This window comes from Vicugna pacos, chromosome 16, assembly GCF_048564905.1.
Source record: "Vicugna pacos chromosome 16, VicPac4, whole genome shotgun sequence".
Lineage (NCBI taxonomy): Eukaryota > Metazoa > Chordata > Mammalia > Artiodactyla > Camelidae > Vicugna > Vicugna pacos.
In genome coordinates, this window is record NC_133002.1 from 42,066,522 (window position 1) to 42,092,978 (window position 26,457).

Sequence of the window (26,457 nt, forward strand, 5' to 3'; positions counted from 1 at the left end):
AGAAAAAAAAAATGCACCAAGCTATTTGAAAGCAGGATTAAAAAAAATGAAAGAAAGAAAGAAAGCAGGAGTAAAAGATGTGAGTGACAGAACAGAACATGAAGAGCTAGCAGTTAAAAAATTTAAAAAGTAACTTCACTTTTACTACTTTCTCTATTCAACCTTGGAAGGGGGCAGTTTCTTTCATTCAAGGTGGATCCACTTCACACTTCTTTTCCATTCACTTTGGGGGTGACTTTTCTTGCTCCTTTCCTTTCTTGCCCCTTTCTGGGTGGCTGACATCACCAGAGCATCAGCATTCGGCCTGATACCCTTTCCGGCCTACCTGTCCAAACCAGGGGAGCCTGATCGACCAGCTGTAAATACTTGATGCGTGAGGGAATTGTAACCAGTCGCATTACAGAAGGTAGAGGAGGAGGAGGAGGGAATCATTTGTTTCCTGCCCTTCTGCATGAGCTGCTTCTTAGCCGTCAGTGAGGGGACAAAGTGTGGACTGGGGCACAAAGACAGAGACTGTGCAGGGCAGAGAAGCCAGCACACCCAGCCTATTCAAGTTGACCTATAGTCAGTGGGGTTGGGGGCCAGAGTGAGTTCTGCCAAGTTCTGATCAGAAAGTCATCTTTGGAATGACTTTTGGAACTTAAAAAATATATGTATAATAAGAAAGGCTTGCCTCCTAAACAAAGCCAAATCGCCTAGAGAAGACAGGATCTCTGTAATTGGTGAGATCTAACAATCAGAGGGACCTCAACATTCTCAAGTGGAGGCCAGGGTAGGATGAGGCCAAACTAACAAGCCACAAGTTCTTAAAAGGTGGGGCTTGTGTCTTCCTTGACCATTCCTCACATCGACTGCCTCTCCCTGCTCCAGGTGACCTGCCAAAGCTCTCTGAGTTGCTGGTCTGATGTAGAGGTGGGCCAGAGACCACGGTGATTCCCCCAGGTCCTCACCAGAATCCTCATGCTGCTCCCCTGTGGCCACCCTGGACTTTACCTGAGCCTGAGGGAACAGGCAGGAAAATTGGCAAAGCCAAGAGGAAAAGGACATTTATTTCCATACATCAGGTAAACAGGGAAGAGAGCACAGCCCAATGAGTACAAACCAATTGCAGGAAAGGAGGGGGACAGCAGATGGGAGCGGCACCAGGCACTGCCCTTGGGCCCCCGAGTCTGGTGGTGGTGGTGGGATGACCTTTAGGGTGGAGGCGGGGACTGTCGGTCCACATGTTGTCATGTCTAGGATAAGTGTGTGTGGGCAAGGTGACTGGAAGAAGAAAAATGACTCAGGCTCAGGACACAGGGTGAGGACTCGTATCTAATATACTTTAGTACTGACCAAAACTTCCATCTTCAGTTTTTCTGATCACAAGCCCTCAACCCAAGGTCTTCCCTCTTAAGCTGAGCTTGTCATCCAGGAAACTTGGACAGAGGGGTGGGAGGCAGTGCTTGGATAAGCCCTGAACTGGTGTAGGTGGAATGGGTTTACTTTTAAATAGGTCATTGCACTTAACACACTGATGAGACGAAGAGGGGTGGGGGCTGGAAGTTCCGGCTGGTACGTATGCACCCCTGTCTGTGTAGGCTTGCTCACCCCAAACCCAGAAGCACCTGAGAGCCCCTCCCCACGAGGACTCTTAAGAACCTGGATCCACCTCTGCTCACCAGTCTCTCCAGCTGCACAGAGAAAAGACTGCTCTCTGAAGAGTGAAGATGAAGCTGAGATTCCCCTAGTCATTCCCGGTGTGAGGAGGCGGGCTGGCTGCCACCGCAACCCCCTCCCACTCTCAGGGATGCAGCTGCGATGGAGAGGTTGAGTATTTAAATTAAAAAGAAAAAGACAGCAGGCACTGAGAAGAAAAAGCCCTCACCCCAAGCCAGGGGGAAGAAATTGCTGTTCCCTCCCCAAACTCCTCCCCATGGACCCAGCAACCCAAAAACGTCCCAGTAGGCAATCTGTCCACTGTCCCTGAGCTGGGGGCTGAGATGGAGGTCAACTTGCTGGCTCCATGCAGTGCCAAGCCACCTGCTATCGCCCAAGGTGGCCTAAGGCAGGAGCAGAAAGTTTTTTCAGAACTGCTTTTCCCCCCACCTCTTCCACGTAGAGACTTCAGGTACCCACAGCCTTGGAAGCCCCCTGACCGAAGAAGGTCGGTGTTTCCCATGCAGGTCCACAGTCAGGTGGGGGAGACTCGTGCCCCACCATTTCCCGGGAGAGGCGCCGAGGCAGCGGTAGGCTGTGGGTGGGAGGGGTGTGCATCACTCCCCTGGGCTATGCATTGGTCTCGGTCTGCTTGGCCTCTGTGTCGCTGTCACTCAGATAGCTGTGGGAGTATCGGGGCCTGGAGGTGCTGTCGAGAAGGTCGTGCTCATCATCTGACCGGTCAGGGGCAAGGGACTTCCAGTAGCTGGTGGGGCTGCAGGGAGAGAGGAATGAGGTCACAGAGGAAGGATGCTCTTTACCTTCAGCAGCAAAGCCTTTGGTCCTGAGGAGGCCCCCCAAATCCTGTCACAGTATTCCCCCAAGGCCACAAATTGAGGAGTACAAACCTTCCCTGGATTCCCCAGAAGATACTCAGAGCAGTAAGAGAAAGGAGCACATCGTTTTGACTCTGAAAACTTTTACAACTCCGAGGAAATTGATGCCAAGAGCAGTGGGTCTCACACTTGCATGTGTTAAGAATCAGCTGCAGATCCTCCGGTCCTCCCCCTGAGAAATTCTGATTTGCTAGCTCTTGAGTGAAATTCAGGAATTCTGCCTTTTCAGCTCCCTCCCCAGAAGATTCTGATACATGCAGTCCATGGACCACAACGACTTGGAGACCGGAGGTCTGGTGATTACACAACTACAACCTGTCTTAGTAAAGTTATTCCTAGAAAGATTCCTTCCAAGAATGGGGGGCTTTCCCCATTGAATTCTCCCAGATCATAACCCTTTTGCCTAATTGGGTTTTCCTAAGGCCAGTGAGAATTTCTGCCCTTGATCATGGCATCATCTACTCACAAGGAATGGAGACTCAGGATGTAGGAGCTGGCAAGACCTCTGTTTCAGGGTGGCATAGTCATCCCTTTTGTGGAACCATAACCCAACCCTGTAGAGTTTTCATCAGGCCACTGTAAGTCTTAAACTCTCCCCCAGCCAAGATGTGAAGAAGCATTAACCCTTGGATGGAGCAGACTCATGGCATTGAGGATGGATGGGACCTCATTTCCACCTCCAGTTAACCTTCTCCTTTCTTTTCCAAACCTTAGCGCAGCCTTCCCCTGCCCCTCCCACCTCCGCTGCCTCTGCCAGTCCAAGCACACTGTAATTTCAGCACTGTTGGAGAAAATGCAGCTCAGGGTGGCTCACCCCTACCAGTGAGCTGCACTCAGTGGGTCCCTGTCCTGTGCTCTCTGGGACACAGACTCCAGAGAGCTTCATCTCAGATAAACAGGAATTCTGTGATCCCGCTGTCCACAATTCTGATTTAAGAATCTGAGGAAGGCCCTTGTTTACCAGCCCTTTTGTAGTTCTTCTATCTCCAAATCAAAAGAGAAGGAAACAGCATGCCGCAAGAAAGAATCACATTCTAAGCTTTTCCAACTGCAGTGAAGAAAGGATTTGGTCACTGAGTACCTCCTGTGTGTGACACTGTCCTAGGCGCTCTGAATGTGCTATCTTATTCTTCACAATAACTCTGTGAAATGTCATGCGGAAGCTGGTTCAAAGAGATGAAGCATCTTGCCCAGGGTCACACAGCCAGTATGTAAATTTGAACCTGGGACCTTAGACTTCAAAGCCTTTTAGACTCCACCTCACTGCCAGACCAGTGACTACAGGAGAAAACACAACAAAACCTGCATTCTCCCCACAGGCCTGGGTGAGAGCCCAGGGGGTGTGTAAAGATAGGTCTCTCTTGCTCTCCCTGGGGAGAAGGAAGAGCCTGATAGAATACATGTTCAATTATGCAAAATGGTTCAGGAATGGGGCAGTCTGGTTAATAGTTATCGTATTTCTCATGAATGAATTACCATTTTTAAAGGAATCAGAATAGCACAAAACACATTTAATACAAACTAGACTGAACATAAATGAGTCTTACTTTGATGGGCCAAAGGCACTTAAAGACTCTGGGGTGTCTCAGGGACAAAATTACAAAGCTTAATGATGACTGTGCAACATAGAAAAAATTGGGGTTATTTTAGCTTTGAGGTTGTTTGAATTCTGAATTAGTGGGAGCCTGATTTTATTTTCACTTTTCAGACAGAATTTCTGGGCACCCAATGCTAAGGTCTGCTGTTGGGCAAAGGAAGGACTGGCTTTGTGCAAGTTCAGTGGGGTTCTTTTGTGGGCAGAGGAGGGGTGAGGTAGACGGTAGAGGTCTGGGACCCAGGTGCAAATGGGGTGCTCCTTTCCATTCTCACACCTCTCCTCAGAGTGCGGCTGCAGCCCCCACTTCCATATTCCTGTGCCTGCCAGGCAGACACCTGGATAAATGACAGCTGGGTTTCAATACTGTTCCAACCAGATGCTGGGTGCAGTAGCAGAGGCGGCTGGGAGGGGTAAACACCAGGCCTCCCTCCCGTGCTCTGTGCAGTCACAAGATCCCCCTGCTCCCACCTTGGGTGCTCTTTAGGCAGTCTCCTTCATGGCTTCTACTGCCACAGCTGTCAGAGAGCCAACAACAGGCAGCTAGCCCCTTCCCCAGGGCAAGAGTCAGGGCTGCAGTTTGAACATTTTAACCAAATTGTTTAAAAAGCTTTCCTCCCCACAAGCCAGTGTCTCCTGCTCCATGCTGTCACAAATGATTTGGTGCATAAGCTAATTCCCGCTGGGCAAGCCCAGGGTGGCAGCCCCCTCCCTTTGCTTTGCTATGGATGAGTTCGTGTTCTGAATTCTCACGGGTCCCCATCGCCAGGTGGAAAGCTAAGCCACCACTCTGCCCTGCCCCCACTCTTGCCAGTTTGTTCACCCAAAGCCAGTTCATGCTGAGTCCAACTAGGTCCTGCCAGCTCCATGTTGGTTGGCTAGCTTCTGGCTGGGTGCCCATCTCCCAGCAGTGAATCCAATACTCGTTGGAGGTGGTGGTGTGCAGGGTTTCAGGACTACTGTTTTCCTGGTGGACAAGAGAAACTATGCTGGTGGCTGAGGAAAGAAACAGGCTTTGTGTTTTGTTTCCTGCAGGGTCAAGGGTGACCATGGGCTGAGTCACTGGGGTTTGAAATGCACCAGTTGCTGGTCAGTGTGGGATGGCCTGGCCAGGTCCATGTCTCTCTCTTCAGGTATTGGTGCAGTGCTCAGAAGGGCCAGGCCCCCTCTGCTTTCCAAACTTCCCTCTGTGGCCCATCAGCTGACTTCCTGCACTGGGGGAGCAGGGCACTCAGCAGGGCTGCTGAGGGGAAGGCTGAGGCAGTAGACACAATATTATGACTCCTGTCTTTTCTCACTGTGCCACTGACAACAGCTCCCTAGTGCAACTGAGATGTTTCCTGCTCTTCCCAGAGCATCCTGCAACCATGTGCCACATGGGGGAAGCGACAGAGCAGGACTCAGCCTAAGGGCCTGGTTTCAGAGCAGCTCAGGGCCCAAGGAATCTGAGTTGACCATGAGCCTGGTCTGGGTTCAAGTTCTGCCTCTCCCAAACCCCCTCCCCCAATCCCATCCCATCACCACCTCTAAACAGCTGCAGGTGACATTCACTTCCACTGGCTCCATTCCTTAAAACATGACTGGTCCATTTCCGTAGAACCCAGCCCAAGTCAGCATGCTTGTTCAGCTGCTCCACTGCACGAGAAGCCCACAAGCATGCGACAGGTGTGTGTTAGTTCTTGCATCTAGGAAACACTGCCCATGCCCCAGGGGGCTGTGTTCTGGGGTCATACCACCAGAGAAGCAGCAAGCTTGCCCTGGGAGGATACTGTGCTGAAAACAGCTTCACATTACCACGGTGATCCAAATGTCACCGCCCACTAGGGAAACTGGCAACAATGGGATTCCAATGAGTCAGTCTTTGCCTTTCTTGCCGGGTAGGGGTGTGGGCATAAAGGGCCTAACAGCTAGATCTCCCTTCCCACAGGGAGAAGGCTGGGGGAGGCAGGAGAACCAGGAGGGGGCTGTCACTCAGCAGCTGCTAATTTCTATTCATTAAAACTTTACAAGATGAGCTAAGACAAGGTGACACCCATGTGTGGGCTTCAGGTGGGAGGGGTGGGGAGAGAGTCAGGCATCTCCAGGTCTGCTGCAGGGTGCGGTGCTGTGGAGGCGGCAGCTCTGTGAGCTTAGCACTCCTGGGCTTGAGATCCTTCCCAGAGTGGAAGGTAACACTGCTGGATGCGAGGAGAGCTGAGCAAAAGACCCCTTAATAGCTGATGATGCACCAGCCCACACTTGGAGGGTCAGCTAGAGCTCTTTCCTGGGCCCAGCCTGTCAGGGTCATGGACAGAAGCTCCCACATGCATGCTGTCAGCCACACAGGAAACATTTTGGCCATGTGCTCTGCCTTGGGTCCTATGGAGGAGTGGTTAATAGCAAGTTGAAAAGACTCTTTGAATCCTGGCAACGTCATTTATTAACTACGTAACCTTGGCAAGTGACTTAACCTCCTTGAGCCTTGGCTTCCTCTTTTTCTATGAAGTGGGGCTAATCAGACCTTTGTTATGGAGTTAGTGTGAGGATTAAGGGAACAAAATGTGGCAAGTATCAGGAAGGGGGTGGCACTTGGCCCAGGGTAAGGAATTGATAAGCAGGAACTGTGACTGATATCACCCTCAAGCCCAGCTGATTGGGCTCAGGGCTCAGAATGACTAACCAGCTCAGCTGGCCCCTGCTCCCTGAGGTGGCCAGGAGGCTCTCTGAGGCCAAGTCTGCCCAAGAGGAATGCAGGAGGGGCCTGGGTGGTGGTGGGTGGGAAGGGAGCACGTTAGTTCACACCGAGTGGCACACGCCATGCTCTGCACCCCACGCCAGGCACCACCTACTGCACTAGTCGCTCTCAGGCCGGTACAGGTACCGCATCATCAGGCTGTCCACCTCTTTCTTGCGCTTCTTCTCCTCCTTCCGAGATGGCCGGTGCACCTGCCCAGCCTCCTCGTTCTCTGCAGCTGGGCCCTTCTTCACGCTTGAGCGGCTGTGGCCCGAGGCAGTAGAGCCGCTGGATGTCGACGAGGAGGACTCAGACTCCGTCTCTGTTCTCTTTCTTCTTGATTTGGACTTCTTCTTGCTCTTTCGAGAGCGCCCCTTCTTCCGCCGCCTGTGTTCCGAAGAATCTTCTGAGCTCGAGCTGGAGCTGGAGCTGCTTCTTCTCTTGCTCCGGCTCTTCCGGCTGCTGTGGGACCGGGAGACATCAGCGGCAGAGGCTGAGCGGCGGATGTTGGTGGACCGCTCTGGAAGGTCCAGTTGGGCACTCCGGGTACTTTGGACGCTCTTCCGGTCGTCATCCTCGGAGTCAGGCTCCAGGCTCCTCCGGTGGAATGGGACGGGCTTGTAGCTCAAGACTTCATTGATGGCAGCCTCCAGGTCTGGGTCCAGGTAGGACTGACGGCTGACGGGGCGGATGCTGGAGCCAAGAGGCTCATTCTTGGCAGAAGGCGAGACACGGGGCTGCGGTGGCACCGACAGGCTGCGGGCCAGCGACGGGTGGCTATACTGTGAGTGGGCCTCACTCAAGGCCACACTGGCTCCATCGTCCCAATCATCCAGGCAGCTCTGGCCCAGGGACAGGCGGGAATCGGGGCTCTCCCGACCTAGGGCCGAGGCCCGGCTCAAGGAAGGGCTGAGGGTCCTCGACAGGCTGTCGAGCCGGGAGGTGCTGCGGCGGGAACTGGGTGAGCCTGATAGCGAGAAGCTCATGGAGGAGCGGGTCCCGTCCTCACCGGAGCCACGCCGTGTGGCCGAGGAGGCCCGGCTGACGGGCGCAGAGACGGTTGAGGCCCGGTCAAAGTCTGAGCCCCACCGCTTCTCCAGCCCCCTGCTGGCACGGCCCCCGACCCCAGAGAAGACAGAGCCGCATTCATCAGGCTCCGAAGACTTCCTGCCCTGGCTTGGTTCCTCCCTGGGGCCCCCGCGGGCCTTCCGGGGGGGCCTCTCGGGGGAGGCGGCCCGCTCACTCAGGGTGGTGAAGAGTGAATCCTCGTCCCCAGTGCCCCCGATGGAGTCCTTCAGGGTGAGCCGTTTCCGATAGCTCAGGGAGCTCAGCACTGAGGCCGGCCTCTCCTCCACCCCTTTGCCCTCCTTCCCCTGGGTGTTGAGGGCCGTTCTGCCAGAGGGAGGTGAGGCCAGGGAGGAGAAAACCACGAGCAGCGGGTTAGGGGCAGCAGGGAGAGAGAGAGAGAAAGAGAGTTCGTGTTAAACCTGGAGAATAAAGGCACAGGGGGAGGGAGGAGAAAGGAGGAGAAATCGGCAGCAGCCCTGGCAAAGTGGCAGTGAGAGCGGCGGAGGAAATGAAGCAAAATAATTTGCGTCAGTGAAAATAGCTTCATGGAGAATGTCATGTAAATTAGACTATTGTTCTATTTCATCACTTTTTCCCCTCTAAAACGTTTAGTTCAATTTATTTCATTGTCAACTACCTGGAGCCTCATGCCACGCCGTGGTGAACGGCAGTGGGGCGGGGAAGGCAGCATTATCGGCAATAACAAAATGTTGTTTGGCCGAATAAATTAAACCAATTAGAGGGGGCCGCTGGGTGCTTGTGGTGAGGGGCTGGACTTGGGAAGGGGCCTCAGGGGACTTAAAGGAGAGGGATTATTTTTTCCATCCAGCCCATCGACTGTCTCTGGGAGGGAGTTGGGCAGGGTATGCCTTGGGGGATCAGGATGGCTCTGAGGTGGGAGGGGGGAGCCAGCAGGGAAGTGGCCACAGGAGTGGGAGCAGAGGGATGAGGGTGAGGTATGGAAATTGGAGTCTGGGTTCCAGGTAGCTGTGTGATCTGAAGACTGTGACTGGGCTGGAGAATAGGTAAATCCCTCCAGTGGATGGTTGTCAGCAGAAAGACGTGGGTGGGGGCAAGTGAAAAGATTAGAGGAAGAAGAGAATGGGCAGAGACAGACAGAATTGTGTCTGTAGCTATGATGGAGTCAGAGGAACCAGAGCCTTCTCTGCTGCTGTTCCTACTAAGACCTCAGAAATCCATGGCTGGCCCGGACCAGCTCTGTCCAGGGTTGTGGGATCCAGTGTCACCCTGTCTTGATTCCAATGGCCCAAACTATCAGGTAGTTTGATCAATATTTGTTAAGTGAATAAATGGGGTAAGGTGAAACATATACAAAACCAAAGCCCTGAGCCTGGTAAGAAAACATTGCCTGGGGAAAATAAGGGCACTGCAGACCCTGACTACAAAGAAACTGGAACATCCTATTCTCATTCCACATGCCGGGGGTGGGCCTGGGTCCCTCACGCACACACCACGCAAGAGAGAGACGCAGGCGGTATGAGGCCCGCCCTCTTTAGGATCAAGGCGCTACCAATCCATCCCTAGGGCACGAGGTGGCTTTTCCTCCCAGCTAAGGCCACATGCTCACCTGGAACTCTTCAAGCTGCCATCATCAGAAGCCGTCTTGGAAGGCCCCTTGTTTTTCGACAACCACGACTTGACCCCGTCGACCCGGTCCTCCAGCTCCGAGTCCACATCGGAGTCCCCCTCACTGTGGGATGAGGAGCAGAAAGGTAGGCAAGGCTGGGAAAAGGTGATCACCCTCGGCCCAGGAGGCAGCACTAAAGTGGCAGCAGGTTTGTCTTGGGCAGAGGTGCGGTGCGGGGCAGCATGCGCATCAATAAGTCAGAGAGAACAAGAGAGGTTAGACGGAGCACGCCATTCACAAGGACCGTGACTGGGCTCAGCAAGCCACGCTGTGTGACAGCCACCAAGAAGGCCCTGAGGAGTATGGAGGCACCTCCATCCCACTTTCTGCGACAGGCTGCTGTTCAGCCAGCCAATCCGACGAGAACGACAGGGAGATTGTCCATTCTTCAATTACAGATAAATGGCTCTCGATTAAAAAGAGGAGTCCTGGGCCCTTTAGCTCCTCCCTGAGGCCTATTCTGCTGTTTCTTGTCTGCCCACTCCCCAGAACGTGGCTACAGCTCCTGCCACTTTCTGTGCTTTCATTGCAGGAACTGGGCTGCTGGCCATGGAGCAGAGAAGAGAAGGGCCTCATTATGACTTCAGGTGAGCTTGACCCTGGAGTCTCCTGAGCTGAGGGCAATGCCAACCTGGGCACAGTCCATATTTCAGACCCATCCCACAACTTCCCTTGGCTCTCAAGAAACAGAGAAAAGACAAGGAGAGGGCAGCAGCATTTCCCACAGGGCTGGCAACAGCTTCAGAACTCAAGCTGCACCCTGGAGATCCAGGGGGGACCAGAAAATTCCAGACAAGGGCTCTGTCTTTTCCAGTCCCCTCTTCCCTCCCTCAGGAAACCTCCAGCTCCTGCTCCCCAGGGCTCCTTCTGGTCAAGCTGGCCTGAACCCTCTCGACTTGCAGGAAAGCAGGAAGGAGTCAAATTCTGACTCTGGAATCATGGCAACCTCCTCAGAAAGCAACAAGGGCTTAGAGACAGCTTCTGAGGGAGAATGCTTCTAGAATTCTGCAAAATGTCTGCTCACCACATTCCCTGCTACAGATATGCTAGGATTTCTCCTTGATATAAATTTCCTTTCATCTATGTCAACAGGAGCAGCCCCATTCCTGAATTATGTTCCTGAATAAATAGGCACACAGGCGTGTGCGTGTGTGCATGTATGCCTGTGTGTGCGTACACACACACACACACCACACACACACACCGAGGAAACCACCAGACTCTGTTCTGAGGGCTGTGAGGCAGCATGACTTGTGGGGTGGGCAATAAAGAGGCATATTTTATGGGATTCTGTCAAACACAGAATTATAACAAAGACGAGGCTGGCTGATGCCCCGGGTAAACAGGAGTTTAGGAGACAGCCCCGAAACGGCTAATGCAAGCCCTGTGCCTGTCCGAGCATGGCAGATTTACTATGGTGCACGGGCCCCGTGGAACGCCAATACCACCTAATTTATACACCCGTGCAAAAAACCTCCTTCTCTAGCTTTAGAGCCTGTAATTTATCACCGCCGTTCATAACCATATTGATTGCCTTTAGAAAGGAGGTGCTGTATGCATCGCAAAATCTATGCCTACATGTTAAAAGCGTTTCTGTATAAATCTCCCTTAATACTGTGCTGTTTACTGCTTTCATTAAGGTTATGGCAATAACAACTGTATCTCTAAGTAAATCGAAACATTATTTTTCTGCCCGCCTTAGCACGCTTGCTCAATAACTTGGACCTGGGGCCCAGAGGTGCTGAGGAAAGACCCACACCACCCTCTGCCATCAGCGGAACCCAGCTAGGATCCCATGCCCCGTGTGCCTGCGTGAGTGCACACTGGTGTGTGTGTGTGTGCATGTGCGATAGTTTAGAATATATCTTAAATGCACATTTTATCAGCCCTCAAAGCTCCTACAGCCCAAGGATAGCAGGGCTGGTACACACTGGGGACAGACAGTCATGGGCCTGGAATACGAATTTGCCTCCTTATATTCAGAGCAGTGAATGGGCTGAGAAGCTGGCCTGCCTGCCCTTGCCTTCCCTTTAGTCTTAAGCCTATAGAGGAAGTTTGGATTCTTTTCCTTAAATAATCAGGCCTGTAAACAAACTCCAGGGGCAGGCAGGCTCAAGGGGCAGTTGAAATTTTAAATGGTTGGAATTAAACCTCGCGTCAAATACAATTTATGTCCAGGCTCATGTGCTATTAGTTAACTGGGAGCCGAATCGCGGGGGAACAAACAAACGGAGACAGAACGGCGGGGGATATTAATTGTGTGTGACAACCGGGCTCCAGCGGCCCTCTATCACTGTTACACACTATTACATTTATCATTAGCTCTCGCGGAGTCCTTTGCACTGCCTGCCAGCCCATCCCGGCCAGGGGAGGAGGCCTGCCAGACAAGAGAGAGTGGGGGAGGAGACCCAATGCCACACTAGAATAACAACCTCTAAGACCAGCCCTGTCCAACCTGAGGGAGGATCACCCAGATGCACCCGGAGGCCGGCACATCTGCACCTCAGGCCTAGCTCCCACCCAGAAAGGAGGAATGGAGATGGGGTGGATTTGCTGGGCTCCCCGCCACCTCATTGACAGCACTGGCACAAATGCCCGGGGCGTCTTTCTGCCCGTGGTGCCCACAGGGAGTAAAGTAAACACATCTGGCTGCGTTCCCTTCCCCTGCCATGGCAGAGCAGCCCGTGATTAGCTGCCTGAATGCTTTCTCCAACAAGAACCTGTTAGATGCCCCTCACCTTCTACCCTTGTCTGCCAAAAGAAGGTGATGGACCTTTCAAAGCGAAACATACCCACTTCTTTCAGGCAGCTCAGGCTCCAAAGGAGCCCAAGGATGTGGATAAATCCAGATCAGACTTTTCCCCAGAGATAAGGAGGCCAGGAAGTGGCTACACTTGGTTTCTGAGGGAGGAGAGGGCTGAAGCTCAGGAAGGCAGACTGTGGGTACCACCCCATGAGGCTGAGCTCTCTTTTCTGATGGAGCCCCAACCCTGCCGACCAACGGTGTGAGGGCCGGCTGAGCCTTCCAGTGTCAGGGCACCCTCACTGTCTGCCCCTCTACATCTGATGCAGGGCCCAGCCCGCCGCCCTGCCTCCCTCAGGACAGAGTCAGCCATGTTAGCGTGAGAGATCAGCTCAGAGGAAGAGCTGAGGCTGTGGGTCCACATGCGGCATGCAGCGGGGCCGGGAGCCCAGTGTTAGGGGTGGTTAGACACCACGCGAGGAGAGGCAGAGAGCGCGTGCGCTCCAGTCCTCACGGTTTATTCTTTCTTTTCTGATACTTTGTCACCATGTCCTGCAAACTGGAAACAGAAAGAAAATGGTGGGCATGGGGGCCAGAAGAAGACAGAAAAGTCAACCGGCAAACCAAGATGGACCCCTCAGTTGAGGACCCCTCTTTCCTCAGGAAGACATGGCTCTGGACCGCAGGATAGTGCTGTCCTCAGAGGGAGGTCCAGGCCTCCTCGGGCACCTTTCCTCTGCTCCAAAGGAGCAGGCTCCCTGGGTGGCCCAGGAGCAGGATGGGGTCCATGTGGGATAGGGGCAAGTCTGGGGGTCTGCCCAGGGCAGCCTCGGAAGCTTTTTCAGGGCCTGACCCCACGGTCGGTCTGCCTGCCTCGTGACTTCCTCCTCAGCCTAAGACTACAAATCTGTCTCTCCTAAACCATTCCCTGGGTGGGTTTTATGAGAGAAAATCTCTGGCACGGTAACAAGGCACCATGGCCCTTAAATCTGCTCTCCCCAGAGTGGGGCAGGCGCCATCGGAAATGCAGTTAAATGGGGGAATAACTCATCTTGAACAGGCAGAGCTGGAGAGCCAGGTCCCTGAGAGGCCTGGGGAGGAGGACCAGGAGGAAGAGGGGAGGACGTCTCACCCGGGCAGCACCTGTCCTGCCCTCAGCCACTGCAGGACAGGGTCCATGCTGGGGTCTGGCAATTACGGGAGGGTGGGTTGGTGGCTCAGCGGCGGGGAGACCAAGGTCGCAGCCGTTCTACCTGGTCACGAGGGCTTCCGTGCCAGCCCCAGCAGCCATCGAGGCCCCCTCACCTGTTGATGAGGTCCTCGTTCTCATCGCTCTCCATCTCATCCTCAATGGCAGCCTGTAGGTCCCCGATGCGCTTGAATGCCAGTTTCAGATCGGCCTGCAAGCTCTGGTTAGCAGCTTCCAGACTCTCCAGATCCATCTCCTAGGAGGGAGAGGGGGCAGTCTAGTCCACAGGAGGGCTAGTCTCTCATCCAGCTGCCCCAGAAAAGGCCGGTTTCAGTCTCTCTGGGCCAGGCAACAGTTACATGGGTGCTGCTGTGAGCCTACAGGGTTTTCTCTCTGATGTTGCTAGGCTGTTGGGGCCTGGCTTTACCTGATGGAGACTCTGGTACCATGCTTGGCCCCCTGGCCCGCCTGCAGGGCTCTCGATATGTCCTCTTCCCTTCAATTCTCTAAACCATGGCCCTTAAATTTCTGCTTTCCCCAGAATGGGGCCCACCCCTACCAGCCCAGGGGTGAGGTGTGTGCTTGGTAGTTTCTCAGAGGGCTGCCGGCCTGAGGCCTCGGGGTCGGTGGGGCGGGCATTACCAGTTCATGCTTCTTGCGGCTTGCCTCGGCCTCCTTCCTGGCAAGCTCGCTCATCTCCTCCTTGGTGTCCCGGAGTTGTCGCTGTAGCCTCTTGTTCTGCTCCTTCTCCCGGTTCTCAGCTGCTATGCGCTGATCCCGTTCCTCGGTCAGCTTCTCCATGTTCTCCTTGAGCCGGCTGCCCAGGCTCTGGACAGGGCGGTGGGAAGAGAGGCCCATCAGCCAGGCAGAGAGCAGGGTGTGGCAGAGCTCTGGAGTCGGGAGGCCTGGGTCCAGCTCCGGCTGCCCTGCTCACTGGCTAGGTGGGCAAGCAACTAAAGCCCCCAGAGGTGGCTTCTTTTGCCTTTCCGTAAAAGGGGGAGAATAATACCTATTCCCCAGGGGTCTTTTAAGGACCAAACAAGGTAATGTATGTGAAGGCACTCTGGAAGATGAAAGATACTACCATTATCATCATTACCACCCAGGTCAGAGGAGGACTCTGGCTAGAGCCTGGGCCTGTCCATACTGACACCATGTGTGGGGCCTCCACGGGCAGCAGGGCTTCCCTCAGAGACCTTAAACCCAGAAGCTCCAAAGGCTAGATCCTGTGCTCAGAGGTAAATGGCTTTACCAAGAATTCTGTATTAGAAGGAGACTAAACAGTCATCATATGCCAAACACAAAGCCAGCCCTCTAAGCCTGATGAATCTCTCTTTCCCCAGAAACTTGAACACATCCTTCCCTTCTGGGCCATAGTATGCTGAGCGAAAAATGTCTAGGAGATTGGGGCAGAGTGTGAGGGAAGAGTCCTGCTTCTGGTCCTATCCTAGTTCTCCACTCTTGGCCCCCAGCCCTGTGTCTCTAAAACAACAGAACTAGGCCACATGATCTCTGAGGGCCATATGTGCTTAACATTCTGTGTGTCTAGACCACAAAACTGCCTTTCTGAGCAGAAGGAAAAATGAGAGAGAGAGCTGAGGAGAGGGATTGGGGCCCACAAGAAAAGAAGGCAGATGCAGCAGGTCTGCCCTACATCCACCAGACCAATGGCCTCCTCTGCCCTTTGGCAGCTTTGTGACCTCAGGCAAAGTACTGAATCCTTCCTGTATGTAAAATGTGAATCAAAACATCACCAAGGCAGAACATGGACTAACTCTCTCTAGCTCTCCTGAGGACTGTGACCCTGTCTTAGGAGGTTCAGCCATATTTTCTTCCTAAGTCAATGGTATCGATGCCCTCTGATGCCCAGTGCCAGCCCCAAAGTCACCTGGTTCCATCCCCACCCTCTTGCCTGCTCCACTGACTAAGGGTTGATGGGGAGGTGGCAGGGATGTTCCTCAGGACCCACACCCTGAACACGCTTCTCCTGGAGGCCCGTCAGTGCTCAGACAGACATCTACATGCTCAAGATGGAGAAGAAGAACTTAAAATAGGGCGAGAGGGGTGTAAATCCAGAGAGATCATTCTGCAAGCCTCTTTCGTCCTACCTGCTCTGCTGGAGAGGGAGGGGGCTGGAGCACACTGGCTTCCAGAGAGTAGAACCGAAAGGATTAAATGTAGGGGATGGAGATTACAGTTGGGAGGAAGGAGGGATGAAAAGGGAAGAAGGAGGTGAACAGGAAAAGGAGTAGCATTGAAGGGAAAAGAATGAAAAGTAGAGGGAGAGGAGAAATGGGGTGGGGAGAAAGGAAGAAATAGGACAGGGTAAGAAATGAGATTGGGGAGAAAATAAACATAGGAGAAGAAAGAATGGGGCAAAAATGAAGGATAATGAAGGGAGAAGGAGAAAAAGCAGAGATGGGAAGAGTGGGAAGAATTGAGGAAAAAAGGGAAAAGAAAAGGGAAGGGGGAGAAAGAGCGAGCAGTGAGATGAGAGGACAGACTCCAGCCCTCGCAGAAGTGGCGCCATCCGCTGCATATTTATGACCCTGCCAGAGAGCAGTGAGGGGACTGGCGCAGGGAGCACACGGTGGAGGAAAATATGAAGACGAAAAGCTAAGCTGCTCTGGTCCCTTGGCAGAAAGCAAGCACGGAAACAGAATGTAAAGTAGGCAGGCTCCGTGATGCCCAGAGAGCGGGCTGGGTGGGCGGGGGAGAAGGCACCCGCCCTGTCAGCTGGCCTGGCAGCTTGGCAGAGGCCTCTTAGGAGCGGCTGCAGGCCTGCCCAGCTCTGCTGAGCATGCGTGACTCCAGCTGCTGGGGCTGCTCTGCCCTGCTGCTCACTGCGGACCAGACTGGAGGAAGTGTGCACCCACCTCCAGCCGCTTCACTTGGGTCCTTTCGAACTCCAGGCGTGTCTCCAGCTCTCGGATCTTAGCTTCTTGTCTGCTCACCAGGGACTTGTCCACCATGGACTGCTCCAGGAACTCCACTTGGCTCTGAAGGGCTTGTAGCTGGAGGTGCAGGGCAGGAAGGGAAGAAAGAACTGAGCCTAGAAAGGGAGGGAGCAGGGTCTGTCCCCCCTTCCCTGCTGCAAGATCACCATGGTGACTAGAAGGCCGAGGGAGGGAAAGATGCCCAAGGGAGGTGGAAGGATGGGGCCCTGAGCCAGAGGCATTCCCCATCTGGCCCAGCACTGGCATGGATTTTGCCCTTTGGAGAGAAAGGAGAAAGCTAAGGACCAGAGAGGGAATAGAAATGCGAAACGAGGCAGCGGAAGCCAAAATGTCTGCTACGGTGACATGGCTCTAAGCCTAGGCCTTTGCACTTGCTGACGATGCTCTGTGGATGACGGATGGCAGAGAGAAGCGGGTGCTGGTCTGTGAACTCGAGGGTTCATCCCCACACACAGCAATCCTGGCACCCTGTCTCTACTAAGGGAGACCCTGGTCTCTACCTTTTCCTGCAGCTCCTGCTTCTCTTTGTTGGCTTCTTCTAGCTGAGCTTGGAGATCATTCATCTGAGCCAGGTCCCGGGAGGCCTGGGAAAGGAGAGAGTGCTGAAGAAGCAGGATCCCCTACAAGCACCAAATTTGGCTCACTCCACCCCACATGGAGGGCCAGGGCACGCAGGCACTGCGACCTCCCAAAAGAAGTGGCTGTGCTGGGGGTCTACGAGGAGGACCAGAGGACAGTGCCGATGCAGGGTGTGGAGGGGCATTCCTGGGCAGGTACCTGAGCCACGGCTGCCTTGTGCTTCTTCATCAGCTCATTCATGTCCTCCTGATCCTCCTCCAGCCGGTTCTGGATCTCATTCTTCTCCCGCTGAAGACGGCTCAGCTGCTCCTCCAGCTGGACAGAGGCAAAGACAGATCAGAGAGCATTAGGCCTAGTGTGCCTGGTGGTCCTCAGTGGGAAGACTGAACCTCCCCCAGGCCACTTTCAACGGGAGGGGCTGAAGACGGGGCCAGGCCCACCTGCGGGAGTAGGTGCCAGGACCAGTGATACTCAGAGAGCTACCTGTCCTGCTCTGGGCTGGGAGCTGACGGAAAGAGCTGTCTTCGCCACTCAGGCAGACCCTGGGCTAAATAACGAAGCTCTTTGAAGGCTAATGAGAAGGCAGAAAAGGTCGGTCCAGAACCAGCGACACATCCTCCTAGCAGTAGCATCTAAGCTCTAACCTGTGCACACTCTGCCCCCATCAGGCCCCAGGGAAGGACCCCTCAAATCTGTGAAGCTCTCCTGGCATGGACTCTTGTTTTCTCTGGGACTGCCTGTTTCCCGGCCTTCCAGCCCCCACAGCGAGTCCACTCCTGGGGGGAAGGGAAGAGACAGCCAACAGCAGCTTCAGGAAATGAATGAATCTATTAGCCTGTAATTCCAAACCAAAATGACTGCGTTGGCTCCTTCTCTGCCCCATCCATCTTGTTACCGGGCTGTGGGGAGCTGGGGAAGCCTCCGCCAAGAAATTTATTAACTTGGATTTAAATAAAATGGTAATTTTATAACAGCCTTTTTTTTTTTAACACAATTAAAGAATTTGAATTACTCACCTGAAAACTGCTGAGGAGCACAAATGTCACAGAGATAAATCAAGCCCAGGAGACTGGCATCTCTCAGCAGCCAGGGGACCAGCTTGGGGGCCAGGAGCCCTGAGTCAAGCCCAGCCTCCTCCCCGGCCCCATTCCCCGCCCGAGGAGCTACTGGTGGCCGCATCCCAGTAATGAGTTTTCAGCCGATGGATGGGCCGTGGGAGAGGTGGGGAATTAAAAGGGAGGCATTAAATAAGCGCTCTAATTAGCTGCCGCTTGGGCTTGTCAGTGGGTTGGCCAGGGGCAGGGGAGGGAAACGGAGCCATCCCATCCTCTTATCGATACTTCTGCTAATCTCTAGGTACCTGTTTACATCTCTCAGCCATATTAGCTGCCTTTATTTATGGTGTTGGGGCCTGTGGCCAAGCTCCCACAGGCAGGTGGTTAAGCAGGGAGATGGGCCCTTGCTGGCTCCCTCCTCCACCTCACCCCCTCCAGGTCTCTGCTCTGAGTGGGGAGAGGCAGAGGGTAGGGGCAGCTCTCCCTGCAGGAAGCCCTGGTGAAGGGGCCAAGCTGGGGAAGGAGCCCTGTTGAGGGTAAAGGGAGCCGACGTCACAGCTACACTCTCCCCCAGTCCCCGAGTCTGGCCCCGCACACCCCTCATTCTCACCGCTGTCTTGGCTTTGGCGATGTCATCGATCTGCAGATGCAGGTCTTCGATCTCCACCTCCATTGCTTTCCGCGCCTTCACGGCTGCTGCACAGGTGAACTCTGACTCCTCCAGCTGGACACAGAGCCACCCCCGCCCCAGGGAGAGAAGTCAGCCATCCCCCTCGGGGCAGGAGGGCTGTGCCAAGTGCTCACGGGGAGAGGGAACCCAGGAGCTCTCCTTCTCCTCCTTCGTTCACTTGAGACCCCGGGGCTGTGATGTGTTGTGGTGAGAGCACCGCATCTCCTCCCGTGATGGGGTGGTAGGTGCTGGGCCCACCCACAGCATCCTGGGCTTGGCGGTCATGCACACTGCATGGGCAGACCCTGGGGAGTCTGGGTGCTGCAAGTGGCTTCTCCCCACTTCTCTGTCACCTTCCTTCCCAAGGACTCAAGAACCACTGAGAGGCCAGAGGGAGAGAAAGAGAGAACTGAAAAACTAAGCTTGGTTGCCCCTGGAGCTTATGACTTCCTGTCTGCAGATACCTGGTTCTTCAGCTGGGCAATCTCCCTCTTGCTGGGTGCGTTGTTCTTCAGGTGGTCCAGCATGATCTGGGCATCCGCCAGCAGGGCCTTGGTGCGCTTCAGGTCCTTTCGGAGCCGCTTCTCTGACTCAAAGTCCCGCTGGTTCACCTGGGTGGACATCAGAAGCTGGGGCTTCCTCCTGTCTTCCCCAAGTCCACTCCTCACCCTGCCCTCACTCTCAGAGACCCCTCATGAGCAATGAAAGTAAAAGTGCCAGGATCACGGTGGCCAGTGAGAAAGCCCGGGGCTGCCATGGATGGTGACCACCCCCTCCCACAGGTGATGACAGCAGGCCCTACAGAGCCAGCACCCCTCCTGTTCCCAGCTCTCCCTGTGGCAGCCAGCAGTCTCCACTCACCTGGTCACTAAGCGTGGCCAGCTTGCTCTCCAGCTCCCGCTTCTCCCGCAGCACCTTCTGCTTGTCCTCATACTCCTCCTCGAGCTGTACTTCCATTTGCTTTAACTGAGGACAGGGGTCCATCAGTCCCTTTAGTGTCCAGTGCTAGCCAGCCCCTTCCCTGCTGGATCTCCCCATCCCAGGAAAACAGTGAGCCAGGGCTGAGCATGGATGACCCCAGAAGGCATCAGACCCTGAATTTGAAGTTCCTAGAGTTTCAAGGCAGCCTGGGAGGGAGCCCTTATTCCTAAATTGGCAGGCTCCACTGGGCTAGGCTAGTTGCCTGCTGCTTGGCACAGAAAGGAGGGGGCATTAGCTTCTCAAAGGCCTGAGCTTCTTTACAGACCCTGAGAGCGCATATCGCAGCCAATGCCAGGATCCTGAGTGGAGCGTCCCAGTCCTGAATGGCAATGGAAGACAGTGTGGCTAAGGTAGGGAAACAGAACAGCCCTTACTTTAAAGCAGTGATGGGGAACTGGTGTTTACATTGGACAGGTAAGTGCCCACGGCCTTACCTTCTTCTGACACGACTGCCGGGCCTCTTCTACCTCCTCATCCCGACTCTCCATCTCCTTGGAATGGGTCTGCCTCATTCGCTCCATCTCCATCTCGAGCCGCAGCTTGGCCTGGAGGTGGGTGGGAGTAGGGACTGGGTTTCTTTCCCAGCAGTGCCCTGACCCCTTCCCACCACACCCCGATGGGCCAGTCTCCCCAGGCTTGGGAGCAGGGAACATCTCTGCCAGCAGTTCCCTTTGCTCCCACCTTGCTCCTGCAGCAGCTGGCTTCTCCAGAGAAGCTGAACTCCTCTACTAGATGTCTGGCACAGGCCCAGAGAAGGCTGCTGGGCATGGGACAGTCCTGCAGCTTTTCACTTGGCCTCCAGGCTCTAGCTCCCTGAACTGACATGGTGGCTCAGTGGCAGGCTGGATGGGCTCATGGCCCTCCAGCTGCCATGCATCCTGAGTCCCTCACCAATGGAGCTCAATTAAAACCTGTTCTTGTGGAAAGTACCAGGAAAGCTTAATTATCTTCACACTGTGGCTGGCACAGATCAGATGCTCCCTCAATATTTTGTGGGTAAGGGAACGAATGAATGACTGAATTTGGGATCTTGCCCTCCTCTGGCCCACACCCTGGGGTAGCTGTAGGGTCGATGGTGCCTCCCTTGGCCAAGCCCTCAGCACCTGCTCCAGCATCTGGATGGTCCCCGCCTGCTCATCCAGCTCCTCTTCCTGATCCTTGACTTTAGCTTCCAGGTCCCGGAGCTGTTTCTTGACCTTGGCCAGAGAGGCCTCATCCTTAGACTCTTGGGAAGAAATGTCCTGAAGCTCAGCCTCAAGTGACACAACCTTCTGGGTGAACCCCGCAATGTCCATGTCTTTCTCCTGGTGCAAAAAAGATGAGGCTGGGCCTGGGCTGGCCCAGACCTGTGAGGGGGATGGGGTGTGGATGATGGGCAGCCCCACACACCTCCAGTTGCTGCTTCAGGCTGAAAGCCTCGGCAAGGAGCGTGTCTTTCTCCCGCTGCAGCTTCTCCCGCTGCAGCTTCTCCCGCTGGGCCTCCTCGTGTGCCTGCGAGAGCTCACTGTCAAACCTGTGAGGAAGCGTGGTCATGACGGTTCCATCAGATAAGGGAAACGTCCAGGTCTCCAGCACCCAGAGGCTGCCAGAAAGTTGTGCCACAGATTCGGACAAGACACAAGTCAGGGATGAGGGGCAGTGCTGCAGCCTGAACTTGGGGGTGGTGGTGAGGTGACATTCAGGGGTTACAGGTCAGGACATGGAGGCCCTGCTGAGCAGCCTGGTCTGGGATAGGAGTGCATTTCATCAAGCAGGTCCACAGAGCCCTTTCAGCAGGTGGGCCTAAGAAGGACCCACAGACTGCTTCCATGGGAGAGGTGGACAGACTCTCCTCTAGCATTAAGCCTTGACCTTTTCCCCTTCAGTAGTTCAAAGAATGAAATGAGGGGCCAGGGTGAGGGCAGATGGGGCATCAGAATGGATAGAAATGGACAGACATCCTGCCTTGTCTAACTCACTTTCTACAGTTCAATTTGGCAAGTCCAAATGGAAGAGCTGGCTGCTGCCCCACCCGTGGGCACGAATCTCTGGCTGGGCCCACCTTCCCCAGCAGCACCCATGTCACCCCCAGGACACCCCACACCCGGCTGGAAGCCCCATTCCAACTGTGCCCAGCTCGCAGCGTGCTTCAACGGGTGCACGGTCCACAGTCGGGGGCTTCTTTCTTCACTTCTCCATTTCCCAGCCTTCCATTTCCTGCCCAGTGACTCTAAATAAGGAGCAAATTGCTGAAATTCCTCTTAACACCTCCCCTGAATAGCTAATCAGGTTCCTGTCAAAAATTGAACAGCTCATCCCCATCCCAACCCCACATCACTCACACTCACACACACACACACACACACACACAAAAGAAAGAAAGTAAGAAAACTCCGGGCAGCTGAAACCTAATAAGTTGCCCAGCGAGGAGTGTAGCAAGACGGTAACTAGGCCAAGCTGGCACTGTCATCGGGGTGCTCAGAGAGGGGGGTCCCACAAAGGGTGCCTGCCCCTAGGTAAAAGGGGGGGTTGGGAAAAGATAAGAACTAGGGAAGCAGAGGGTCATGGTGCTGGGAGGGAGGAATATAGGGTTTCCTATTTCCCCTTGCTCTCTGCAAAGCAGCAGCCTCACAGGCCCTAGTGACCCCAAGGGGCAGAGGGTAAGCCAGGGTCACTGGAAGGACTCAGCCCTGCCATTCTCATATCCAGAGTTGTGGGTGTGGGGTTGCCCCTTCACAAAGGCAACTGGTGACTCTGTTGAGAACCCGTCCCCTGCAGAGGGGATCTGGGTGCTATTCCCACTCCCTGGGGCACCCTGCTGTTCCTGGGGTGCGTGGGTTCCTCTGTATTACTAATAAAGGCATCCCATTCCCATCCCCAGCCAGGGAAATTAATTTAGATTGGATTTTCTCCTGTGAGGGCTGCCCCCTCCCTTTGTGTCATTATCATAATGAGATGGAAGTGTCACGGTAGTTTAATGACATTAGTCAGGAGAGTGTGTTTGTGTGGCTGGGGCAAGGGAGATACAGGGAACTGGGTGGGGGCAAGGGGCAGGGCTGCCATGGAGTGGTTCCTGCATGGGGCTTTGCGGATGCCCATCCTTTCTGGTCCCAGACAGGGTGACAGGCACACGCTAGGGAGAGCACATCGGAAAGTGGAGGCCTGAGTGAGCAGGCTGTCAGTGGGGATGTGGTCTGTGTGCTCCTCGGAGGTCAGGAGTGAGACCCTGACTCACACTCCAGGGTGAATGACCACGCAGGCAAAGTGCCTGGCCAAACTCAGGCCCTCCCTTCTTTCCTCCCTGAAGGGAGGCAGGGAGCCCTGTCTGTCATGGCTCTAGAAAGTCCTCTGCGCCCAGGGCAGGGGATCCACCCACCTTCTCTGCTTCTTCTCCAGCTCATGGTTGCGGACTTGCTGGCCCTCCAGGTGCAGCTTGGTGTCCTGCAGCTCGGCCGTCAGCCGCTGACACTTCTTCTTGAGCTGCTGCAGGGCCCGCTGGCTCTCGTCACTATCTGCCTGCAGGTCTCCAAGCTAGGGGATGAGATGGGGTGCAGGGTTGCCCAGGGAGTTTTAGTGGAGGGCGTGGAGAAGGAAGTGAATGAAGGAGGGGGGGATCGGGGATGAGGGATGAAGCCAGGGTCATCCAGGGAACCTAAGACACCCTCGTAGTAGTTTACCCTTGGTTGTTCCCTATACCAAATGGCTAACAAGTCAACCCTTCCCTATTGCTCCCAGGGCCTGCCCGGCTCTGGCCATTCACTGGGACAACATGTGGCACCAAGCTCCTCCCAGCCCTCCCAGGCACAGGCCTCTACTCTTTCTACCAGACTCACCCGCCTCTCCAGCTGCCTCTTGTTCTGCTGCTCCACCTCCAGCTTGTCCTCAAACTCCTGCTGGAGCCGCTTCTTGGTGAAGTCCACCTCCCGCACTGCTCGCTCATACTTAAGGCGCCACTCGCCACCTGTGTATTTGGGGCAGAATAGGGAGGACTGCGCTGATGAGTGTCCCCGAGAAGGGGCAGAGGAGGTGAAGGATGGGGCAACAGATGGAGTCAGCCAGAGGGACTCAGAAAGGCTCCTGGAACAATGGCTTCCTCCCAAGACAGAAGGAGCCACTAGCTGGGAAAAGACTAGAGATGGCGATGTGGCTACATGTGCTGTCTTCTCCCCTGGGACCGCCAGATCATGGTCCTTGGATATAGTTCTTGAACATCATCATTATCACGATTGCCCAGGGGTAGGTTTCAGAGTTCGCCACTCAGGCCACTGCCGAGTCCTCCAGCCTCTGACCCACCTGTGTCATCATCATCCATTTCCCCGTTGATCTCAGCTGCCCGGATGAGACGGGCCTCCATCACCTCCATTTCCATCACCTCCATTTGCTTCTTCAGTGCATCATACTGGGTCTGCAGAAAGATGGTGATGAGGTGTGCAGTTCCACCCCTTCACTCAGTACCATCTGCACCCCTGAACCACACAGACCATGGTCACAAGCTTACCCAGGGCAGACAGGGCTGCTGGGCTGGTGACAAAGATGCCACCTGTCCTTGGAGGAGGAGATGGGCACTAGAGTGGCAGCCCTAGCACAGCCTTGCCCTCACCTGCAGCTCCTTCATCTCTTTCTCTGCCCGGAGCCTCTCCGCAGTCTCCGCGTCCAGCAGCTGGGAGGCGGACTCTCCTGTGTTACGTTCATCCGTCAGCTCCGATGTCAGCTCAGAGATCTGGGGTTGGGGGAGGGAGTCACCACCAGTTGAAATGCCTGCCTCACTCAGCTGGAACACCGGGAGGGTGGGGTGGAGGCTCCCAGGTGGCTGCCCTGCAGAGGTGGGCAATCTGTTGGGTGCTGGGTATCGCTCACCCGGGTCTCCAGCCGGTCACTGCTGAGCCGCAGCTCATTCCGCTCCTTCTCCACCTTTTCAAGCTTGCTTCTCAGCTGCTGGATCTCCTCCTAGGGTACAGTAAGGAGGGCAAAGTGAGCCAGAGGCACTGCAAGAGGTTGGGGCTCGGGATCTGCACTCTTGGGGTGAGTGAAGCTGGTGAAGCTCAGGCCAGGACATGAGGGATCAGGAAGCCACTGCCTCCCTGGGTCTCTGTCGGTAGACCCTTCCCCATGTGCCAAGGAGGCCTGAGGTCTTATCCTAAGAGGATACCCAGGGGGTCAGCCAGCACGTCAGATGGATACCTTCGGTTTGCTGGGCATAGTTCAAGGACACTAGCTCTCTGGACTAAACAAAGGAGCACTTGGGAGCCCAAGACAAGCCGGCAAACCTCTTGCCCACGTGGATGAACTCCAGCCCTTCCCTCCTGGCTGTGTGGCCCTGCCCAGGCTGTCACGTACGTCTTTGTTCCGGATCTGCTCCTCCGACAGCTGAACCTCAATAAGGGGTCGCACGGTGGTGAAGAGCTTCCACCAGGGCCAGTCCTTTACCCCTTTGTTCTTCTTGATGTTCTTCTGCACACAGCGAATGGCTAGGTCCTGGATCTAAGTTGGGGTGGGAGTGGCGCACAGCAGGCTCTCAGTCCCATGCCTAGCCAGGACCCTCCCCAACACCAGCCCAGCTGCTGGGCTGCTCCTCTGGCCACCTGACCTCGAGTTAAGCATTCCCTAAACCACCCTTGCCCCTGGCCTCCCTCCATCCCTCAGAGAGTGGGCGGCAGAGAGCCAGCCCCGGGAGCACTGCACTGGGCACTAACTGCTCCGCCGTCATTAGGAATAATTTCGTCTGCTTTATTTGCTGCCTGATTATTTCCAGCACCCTGGCCTAGATGTGCTATAAAACCTAATCTTGCTGAAACACAAGAGGCGGCGGTGCTGGCTGTTTTATGGACTTGCTAATAAGAAAAGGAGTCGCTGACACAGCTCCTTAATCTTCATGGAGCAGCCTATGATCCAGAGCTCACCTTTGCCTGGGCCCTGCTCCCCCACCACCCTAGCTCTCAGACCAGGCCACATGGCCCCATTGCTGGGCACACCAGCACTCTCCCTGGCACGGGGGAGCTGCCCACCCCAATCCTGGCCCAGCCCAGAGCATGGTGCCCCTGGCAGGTCCTGCCTCTTCTCCCCCAGGTAATAACTCACTGTCCCAAGACCAGCCTCCCGCCCTGCATGTCCCCTAGAGTGGCCCTCCTAACCCCCACCCCAGGAGCCAGCTCTGCCCGTCTAGGTTGGGCTGTGGGACGGGGATGTCCCTGGAGCAGCACCTTTTTCTTCTTGAAGTGCTGGCGGGCCAGGTAGCCCCGGCAGGCCGCCTGGAACAAGGTTAGGTTCCTGCTGGTTTGTTCATCCCGCTGCTCCTCCAGACGTGCCAATGTGCCCGCCCGGAAGAATACCTGTGGAGAAGCCAGCCAGGTGAAGGCGGGACCTGGGCCGGGGGCCACCCGGTGGAGGAACAAGCAGCTGGAGCAGAAAACCAGCAGGCCTGGGAGTGTGGCTCTTGGCCCAGGAAGAGCCTGAAAACGCCAATGTCCAAGAGAGGAGGGAAGGAGCAAGAAGAGGCCTGGGCAAGGCTGAGGGAGGAGGGCCAGGCTGGGGGCTGGGAGGTTTTGGAAGGGGAGGAGTAAGGTGGGAAATCCAACTTCTAAGAGAGATGAAAAGAGACGCCAGAGGGAAGGTATCTGAGACAAGAAAGACAGAAGCAGCTGCTGTCAAAGGGGGAGAGGACGCCCCTCAGCAACACCTATGGTGGCTTCTTCCCCCAGGGCCGCCAGCAGCTCTGCCCATGACGCTGTGCCCACAGCACACTGCAGG

General features: G+C 55.0%; 1 protein-coding gene across 10 annotated transcripts in view; it reads right to left on the reverse strand.

Annotated features, from left to right (window-relative positions):
* Positions 1 to 1,030: 1,030 nt before the first annotated feature.
* The window catches only part of LOC102525314 (unconventional myosin-XVIIIa), a 91,386-nt gene continuing 65,959 nt past the window's right edge, over positions 1,031 to 26,457 (reverse strand). For 3 of the 10 annotated variants that reach the window (XM_072939004.1, XM_072939005.1, XM_072939006.1), the window contains 21 exons: positions 25,911 to 26,039; positions 25,048 to 25,191; positions 24,568 to 24,657; positions 24,311 to 24,430; positions 24,004 to 24,115; positions 23,544 to 23,671; positions 23,087 to 23,241; positions 21,121 to 21,244; positions 20,835 to 21,035; positions 20,166 to 20,276; positions 19,612 to 19,716; positions 19,215 to 19,361; positions 18,691 to 18,804; positions 17,224 to 17,340; positions 16,947 to 17,030; positions 16,366 to 16,503; positions 14,132 to 14,317; positions 13,606 to 13,745; positions 12,815 to 12,859; positions 9,498 to 9,620; positions 5,676 to 8,233 (listed from right to left, as the gene is read on the reverse strand). In XM_072939004.1, the coding sequence (XP_072795105.1) occupies positions 6,961 to 8,233; positions 9,498 to 9,620; positions 12,815 to 12,859; positions 13,606 to 13,745; positions 14,132 to 14,317; positions 16,366 to 16,503; positions 16,947 to 17,030; positions 17,224 to 17,340; positions 18,691 to 18,804; positions 19,215 to 19,361; positions 19,612 to 19,716; positions 20,166 to 20,276; positions 20,835 to 21,035; positions 21,121 to 21,244; positions 23,087 to 23,241; positions 23,544 to 23,671; positions 24,004 to 24,115; positions 24,311 to 24,430; positions 24,568 to 24,657; positions 25,048 to 25,191; positions 25,911 to 26,039 (3,786 nt within the window). In that variant the 3' untranslated portion in view covers positions 5,676 to 6,960. Of the gene's footprint in view, positions 2,414 to 5,675; positions 8,234 to 9,497; positions 9,621 to 12,814; positions 12,860 to 13,605; positions 13,746 to 14,131; positions 14,318 to 16,365; positions 16,504 to 16,946; positions 17,031 to 17,223; positions 17,341 to 18,690; positions 18,805 to 19,214; positions 19,362 to 19,611; positions 19,717 to 20,165; positions 20,277 to 20,834; positions 21,036 to 21,120; positions 21,245 to 23,086; positions 23,242 to 23,543; positions 23,672 to 24,003; positions 24,116 to 24,310; positions 24,431 to 24,567; positions 24,658 to 25,047; positions 25,192 to 25,910; positions 26,040 to 26,457 lie in introns of those variants that run through there. The other 7 variants (XM_072939012.1, XM_072939009.1, XM_072939013.1 and 4 more) reach the window with 5 other exon arrangements.